At 47.0% G+C, this 8,169-nt stretch overlaps 1 protein-coding gene across 1 annotated transcript; it reads right to left on the reverse strand.

Annotated features, from left to right (window-relative positions):
- Nucleotides 1-510: 510 nt before the first annotated feature.
- Nucleotides 511-7,752, reverse strand: LOC117057943 (keratin, type I cytoskeletal 10-like; the record flags this gene model as incomplete). Its single annotated transcript, XM_033168786.1, has 7 exons — nt 6,978-7,752; nt 5,438-5,520; nt 4,680-4,836; nt 3,816-3,977; nt 2,922-3,047; nt 1,654-1,877; nt 511-808 (listed from the first exon to the last, which is right to left on the reverse strand). Coding segments are annotated over exons 1-7 (1,740 nt in total), but the record flags the coding sequence as incomplete, so codon positions are not given.
- Nucleotides 7,753-8,169: the final 417 nt, after the last annotated feature.

An 8,169-nucleotide genomic window follows, 5' to 3' on the forward strand; every position in this document is an offset into this window, starting at 1 on the left:
ACCCCCACCCTGATATCTTCTGGATAAGATTATTCCCTCTTCTAATCCAGTTTAGAGCATACTGAGAAATGGAGCATGCAAGGTCTAATTGTAGGGTAATTGAAGGTTCCCTCATAAGAACTGGCTACACAGCTCTAGATTGTGGTTTCCATCATCTCCCACAGCCCAACCTAACACAAGGATAAGGTACATTGTATAGAAAGATAGCAGGCAAACTGCCCACAGATTCTGATGCGTGATCATTGCCTCTGCCTCTCATTTGCTGCACGTCCAGCGCGCAAGTGCTGCTTTGTGACTGCTCAATGCTTGCATTTGCAACACTCCCCAAGGTTGGCACATTTTTTTCCCCTTATAAAGCTAAATGGGCCTTATGGCATTTTGAGCAGCCCTTACTGGTTAAATATTCCAGCTGCCTGGTGCAACTAGGAAGGAAAGGGAAGGCATAGAGAATCAAAATCCCCCTTGTGAGGGTTTACCTCCTCCCATTTGTCCACCGCCGATACAGGAACTGCCGCCGCCGCCACCGCCGCCGATACTTCCTCCGCCAATACCTCCTCCCATTTGTCCGCCGCCACCGCCGATTCCACCACCGATACAGGAACCGCCGCCGCCGCTACTTCCTCCTCCCATGCCTCCTCCACCGATGCTTCCTCCTCCAATGCCGGAACCACCGCCACCGCCGCCGCCGATGCTTCCTCCACCCATGCCACCACCGCCAATGCTTCCTCCGCCAATTCTGCCGATGCTTCCCCTTCTACCACCTCCGTAGCCACCTCCATATCCTCCTCCTCCTCCTCCTCCTGATGAGCTGTTGGGAAACAGAAACATAACCATGAAGAACGCTGCAAACCACTTCACAAAGGAAATGCATATAACGTGGACTATGCCTTGTAGACGGAACATCGGTGCTCATGCCAAATACCCTCATTTAGTCTGGAAAAAGCCACTGCCTGAGGCCTTGGAGGCTATCCAGTCGGGATAGAAAGGGTTGGGCTTGATAAGGGATGGGGCCCTCCAAATGTTATTTGGTTCCTATTACATCCAACCCGCATGGCCAATGGTCAAAGATGGATGGGAGCAGGCAGTCCAATGACATCTGCGGGGCCACAGATGGGCTAGTGGTCTGATTTGCCATAAGGCAGTTTTATACTTTTAACTCGTCACACCTATCCATCCCTGATTTCCCTCCTTGGTACAGAATGTTCTAGGATATTCTAAGAAGTCAGTGGCCCTTGGATGCTCTAGAACAGAGTTTCCCAAACTTGGGTCTCCAGCTCTTTTTGGACTACAACTCCCATCATCCCTAGATAGCAGGACCAGTGGTCAGGGATGATGGGAATCGTAGTCCAAAAACAGCAGGGGACCCAAGTTTGGGGAACACTGCTCTAGAAGCCCTCCGAGTCAACTTCTTGGCAATATTTTGCTGCAAGTGGGTTCACGGAGATACTCGGTTCTTTTATTTACAGTACTGGGATGTTTGCAATGAAGAAGTGATTCTGGAGTGCTCTAGAGCATCCTTTGTAGATGGTCCCTCCATCCCTCCCTTATTTGTTCCTGGCATGTAGGGCATTCCCTCTTTGGCTCTCTATTGTTTGTGGGCGAATTTTCGCAGCAGTGGACTAATATCTCCAATATGGCCTATAGTCAACATACATTTCTTGCTGTCCTTCCTCAAGTAACCGGCGGTACTGGCAGATCTCCTGTTCCAGGCGAGTCTTGATGCCAAGGAGCAGCTGGTATTCCTGGCTCTGGCTCTCGATCTCACATCGGATGCTGCCGAGCTCTGATTCAATTGGTTCAATCATGACCTGAATCTGTTGCAGCTGCATGTTGTACCGACGCTCTGTGTCCGCCAAGTTGCTTTGCAGAGACTGGATCTGATAGGAGGGAAGGAAAACAGTGAGATCACCTTCAGGAATGGTGCTCCCTCCTACCCATTTTTCAGGTTCAGGCAATTCCCACCTTCACCCCACTTTAGCAGTGATGAAGAACAAGTGACGGTGCAAATAGGGATGGAAGAGAAATTCAATCCAGGTCTCATTTAGAGGCAAATCTATGAAATCTGCACTTTCTGAAACAATATGTATCCTTCAAAATTCACACTCATCCAAATATTGCAATGCAGTATTCAATTAGTGTTTTTTTTTAATGCACGTATTAGGGGCAAGTGTGCATGAAAATGAAGGTATTCATCAAAATAACATACAAAAAAAGCATTATATTTGGGTAAACGCAAAAATGTGTACATACAAAAATGTGCTCATGGGAAGGGGTGAATTGCAATTGAAATGCTGTTGAATTTTCATGAGGTTTTTTTTTTTTTTTTAAAAAAAAGCACAGATTGCTGTAGAAATTATTGAAAAGCAGAGAAATAGGGAGAACCAACGCTGACAGATCCTTCCACCCCTAGGTGCAAAACAAGAAATTGTCTGACCAAGCCATCCCAGCTCATTGGCAAGGAGAGCGCTCCTTGGAGTTGGGCAACCTCATCATAACTTGGGGATATCTAGCCATGATAGCATGGGGCAGCCAGGTGTCTTCTCAGGGCACCCTGTGGATGAACAGGCAAGGGCAAGCACAGATCAGCCAGCTGATTTACCTGTCGCTTGGAGCCAGGGTGGAATTGCCTGATCTGGCTATGCCAGGTCGACTGTGGGGAAATTACTTCCCTAGCTTGCAGGGAACCGCACGGCTGTTAACTTATATAGCTAATATGTTTGCTCTCTTTGCATATCTCATTGTGTTATTAAAGCTGCTGTCCATTTCTCCCGTTTACACCTTGCGTTTTCATTTCTCTGCTAGGCGTGGTGTGGGGAGGGCAAGGGTAAGAAACAACTTTGCCTTGATGCAATACCATGTTTTTAGCAGATGTAAGAAAGAAAACACCCAGATGTATCACTTTTGCACATGTTACCACATACCATGCTGAGTTGGGATTGCAGCTCGATCTCCAGGGTCTGATATTCTCGTCTCAATTCTGAGACTTGCTGGTTGCCAGTATTTATCTCCTGCCCACTTGAATTGACCTGCTGGCGAACCTCCTCCATCTAGTAGACAAAAAGGAAGATATTCTAACTGGCTGGACTTTTTGCTTCTTAGTGGGAGGCACACAGCAAACTTGGGAATGTCAAGAAGATGAGAGGACAAGCCAAGGATTGTACTACACAGGTCTACACATAATATTGGGCAGTGTTGTCAACTACACTTTCCACCCCTGTGTCTAGAACATGGCTGATTCTCATGTCTCTGTGTCCTATCAACACTGAAGCGCACTGTCTATCACCAGTAGGAATTGTGTGTCAGGCTTTTTCCATGACCGCTCTTGAGTAATTTATGTTCCTTCTCTTTTGGGTCATCTCCACCCCACCTCTTAGAAAACACCAAGCCCTGGGCATCCTTCACAGCAGCTATATGGGGCAGTGTGCCATGGAAAGCCAGTTTCTGATAGCAACAAACTTTCCCATTGGCTTTCATCTCTTGCTTATGGGCTTCCCAGAAGTTGCTCACTGTGGGAAATGGGATGTGAGGAACATCTAAACATACAGGACTCTCATTACCTTTTAAACCTCCTCCCCTTATTTCAGCTCGCATTTTTCATACACTCTTCAGATCGCTTCCATTGGCCCCTAAAGTGGTCTTCTTAACTATGACAAGAGCTGTGGACAGTTGGGGAGCAATCTACTAAATGCACCCTGGCTACTAGCATCAACCCCCTTTCCCCCCTTAGATTAAGCCTGTCACCCAGGTTCCTCTCAGTATGGTGGATATAGTCATCTGCTGTCATGTATCTTCTAATCACTGGAGAGACCACTTGCCTTGGATTCGTACCACTGTTCCACCTCTCTGCGGTTCTCTGCGATGATTCTTTCATATTCACTCCTGAGCTGATCAAGACGTTGTTTCAGGTCCGCACCAGGGGCAGAGTCCACCTCAACATTCACATCACCACCACGCTGGTTTCTCAGGCCTCTCAGGGTCTGCAAGGGGAGGGGGAAGGAAAACACACCATGAAATGAAATCTGCCCCCCCAAATCCCCACAATTCTTTTTAAAAATAATAATAATCATGAACTTCTGCTAATGTGTCTTGAGAATGACTCTATGAAACATCAGATAGAGGAGGGGTGGAGAAAGAACTGGGCCACTTTCAGCCAAGGCACCAGCAGGTTCCTGAAGCTAGGACTTGAGGGGTGTCAGTAAGGGATTCAGACCAGTTACTATTATTGTTTCTTAAATCTGTATACCACCCTTCATCCCTAAGTCTCAGGGCAGTTCACAAAATTCAGTTGCTAACACTGAGCAATGGCCAACGAAAGGAACTGCAGGGATCCTTCCTGCATGCGGATCCTTAAATCAAGCTAAGCCAGGGTTGGTCAGTTGAATCTCCCTCAGAGCTGATAAGTGGGCGTGGGGGACCACTGGCTTTCCAGAAATATTTCTGGACTACAATTCTCATCATCTCTGACTATTGGCTGTGGTGGGTGGGGCTGATGAGAGTTGGAGTCCAACAATATCTATAGGGACACAGATATCAAGCATTTCTGGTTATATACAATGCATTCATCGCATTTTGCACCCCAGACTAAATTGTTGGTTGCTACCTTTTACCCCCCGAAAAACCCTCACAGGAAGCTCAGAAGGTTGACTTTTTGTTCGTTGTTTGTTTGATCTCTGTATTACCTCCTCATGGTTCTTCTTGAGGCAGATCAGCTCCTCTCTCAGACTCTCGAACTGCATCTCCAGGTCAGACTTGGCAAGAGTCAGTTGATCCAAGAGAGGGCGCAGCCCATTGATATCAGCCTCCACGTTCTGATGGAGACCAGATTCAGTCTGGTACCTAATGCACAGGAAAGGAGGTAGGGTGGAGAACAGTGAGTGGCAGGCTTCACAAATGTTACTTTTCTCATCACATGTCTCATAATTACATGCCTGGGTTAATTACATGCCTATGGATTAACCATTTAGTCCCATGCAGAAGGTCGTGCAGAAGAAGATCTCAAGTCCAATGCCTGAGTTGCTGGACAGCTGCTGCCAATCAAAACAGGCTGCATTGGAATAGATGGCCAAAGGTAAATGGCAGCTTCTGATGTTGCTACCCGGGTCTGAACTCCACCTGTTTGGTTAGATTTATGTTTTGATGATTTTGTAGGCTAATGCATCCATTGAGGTATTGTCAAGCTTTTTTCAAAGAGAAAGCCCTCTGGGGTGGGACAGAGAACACTCATTGGCCATGGAATGCTGTTCAACTATTGGAGAAGGGAATGGAAAACCTGGAGTCTTGGAACAGAAGAACAAGGCACTCTGTAACATGTAATCATTTTGTCACAGGTTCCATTTGCCATTTGCACCATCATTAGCCACTTTAAGTTTCTGTGAAACAAAAGCAGGATATAAATTTCAGCTACCTCTGAGGAAATTAGGTGAGAAGTTATACTCACTTCATTTTAAAATCTTCAGCAGTCATCCTGGTGTTATCAATATTCAGAAGGATTTTGTTGTAATCATCTGTTTCACAAATAAGCTGGAAAAAGGGGGGAATGTACATGTTTATGTTCAATTCCTTCAGTCTGTCCGAGGTGACAATGTAATAAAACACCATGCTGATTGTGTTGTGTTGTGTCATTAGCAGACTGCTCTTCATAAGAAAGCACAGACTGGTTTGCAAGTAAAATCGCAACATTCACAACAGCCATAATTAATAAAAGCGAAATTAATTATAATCTCAAAGCACATTTTATAAACTCTATGCAGCAGCGAGACACCACAACCAAGCAACATGTTCTATAGATCCGAGGTCTCAAAGGTCTCTGGAAGGCCATATCTCAAGGCCCAGCATCTCATCTACCTAGAACTGACTTAGATTGGCTTGTCTGCACTCTGCATTTAAAGCAATATTATACCTCTTCAAACTGTAGTATGTTAAGGGATTTGGAAATTGTTAGGAGACTCCTATTCCCCTCACAAGGCTTGAGTTCCTATAGTTCCTTGGGATGAAATATTGGCTGTTAAACCACTCTGGGAACTGTAGCTCTGTGAGGAGAATGGGGGGGGGGGGCTTAACAACTCTCAACGCCCTTACAAATTTTGGTTCTTTGTGGGGAGCCATGGTTGTTGAAGTGGTAAGATACTGCTTTGAAGGTCTAGTGCAGGTAAGGACGTAGTTTCTGGGCAGATCTTGATATGTTTGCTGTGCATTCATTTGTAATGATGAGAGGGGCAGTGGGTATAGACTGGGTATGCAGTAATCCTGGGGTGAATACTGAAGCTCGCCTGAATTAGCAAAGGTGAATTAGCAAAGTATGGGGTGGCCAGCGTGATGCCTTCCAGGTATGGTAGAACACCAACTCCCATCATCCCCAGCCACCATGGCCAATGCCAGGGATGATAGATGCATATTGAGAACACCATGTTGGCTGCCCACGATGCACATGGCTTTTTAGAGCAGCAGGTGCCTCATCCCAGGCAGTAAGTGTCACCATGTCATTTACAAGGCATTTAAGTTATACCTAATCAGTAACTCTCATTTTGGTGACAGGATAAAATCCAAGGCCTTGTAGGTAAAACGGTAAAGGACCCCTGGACTGTTACGTCAAGTCAAAGGTGACTATGGGGTTGTGGCACTCATCTCGCTTTCAGGCCAAGGGAGCCGGCATTTGTCCACAGACAGCTTTCTGGGTCATGTGGCCAGCATGACTGAACCACTTCTGTAACAATGGAACACCGTGATAGAAACCACAGCACACAGAAATGACGTTTACCTTCCCGCCACAGCGGTACCTGATTATCTACTTGTACTGGCGTGCTTTCGAACCGCTAGTTTGGCAGGAGTTTGGACAAAGCAATGGGAGCTCACTCCATCGTGGGGATTTGAACCGCCAACCTTCCGATCGCCAAGCCCAAGAGGCTCAGTGGTTTAGACCACAGTGCCACCTGTGTCCCTAAGGCCTTGTAGTACTTGTTCAAAACAAAATAGCATACCTCATTGTAGAGCTGGTCAATTTGCTGGTAATATTGGCTGTAGTCCCTCGGTCCAGCTATGGTTCCATGCTTCTGGTACCACTCTCTGATCAAGATCTCAAGCTGATCGTTTTCATCTTCCAGGCGTTTCACCTGATCTATGTAATTAGCCAGGCGGTCATTAAGGTGTTGCATGGTGGACTTTTCATTGGTGTTGAAGAGGCCTCCCTCACCGCCGCCAATACCGAAGCTGCCACTGCTGAATGGGTAGCTGCCTCCGCCATAGCCTCCACCGCCATAGCCCATGCCGCCATAGCTTCCACCACCATAGCTTCCACCACCATAACTTCCACCACCATAGCTTCCACCACCATAACTTCCACCGCCATAGCTTCCACCGCCATAGCTTCCACCGCCATAGCCACCGCCATAGCCACCACCGTAGCTGCTGCCGCCATAGCTTATTCTCCCTTTGCTTATCCTTCCACAGCTACCACTGCTGAAACCTCCTCCTCCATAGCCACTTCTGGATCCTCCTCCGCCATAACTACCGCCAGAAAACCCTCTGGAGGACCTGGAGGATGAGCTTGTGATTTTGACACTTCTACCACCACCACCGCCGCCGCCGCCGCCGCTACCTCCACCACCGATGATTTTGCAGCTTCCGCCACCGCTGCCTCCACCGCCACCACCCTTAACACCGCAACTCATAGTGAAAGATATGGAGAATCTAAGCCCTACAAAAGCCCCAGTTCAGCTGCACAGCCTGGTACTGAGATCGAGACTGCAAGTGATTCTTCCCAGCAGATCCCTACTTATACTTCCCATTTGGGTGTTGCCACAATGGGTGTTCCTTGCCCCTCCCAGGGCATTTGCCAATCTCATTGTTTATGCCAAAAAAATTATCTGCCAAAGGGAGGGGTTTTTTGAAGGCTATCTACGGCAATCAAGTGCATGCCTGGGGTTTTGTCACTCTCTGGGGATGTGTTGCTAGGATGGAGATGGAGATGCATCATCATCAAATTTTCCTTTCATCGTGCGCCTTGAAGCTGCAGTCTGCTCTGTTTCCAACCCTTCAACCATCAAGAACACATCAGTTGTGAACAACATGCAGCCACAAAGTTTCTGTGTTGATCTGAAAAGAGAAAAAAAAGTCTTGTTCTTCCTTAGCACTCAGAAGTAGGAATGCTCAAAGATTTCAGCCAGTCTGCTT

This window comes from Lacerta agilis, chromosome 14 (genome assembly GCF_009819535.1).
Source record: "Lacerta agilis isolate rLacAgi1 chromosome 14, rLacAgi1.pri, whole genome shotgun sequence".
NCBI classification, from domain to species: Eukaryota; Metazoa; Chordata; class Lepidosauria; order Squamata; family Lacertidae; genus Lacerta; species Lacerta agilis.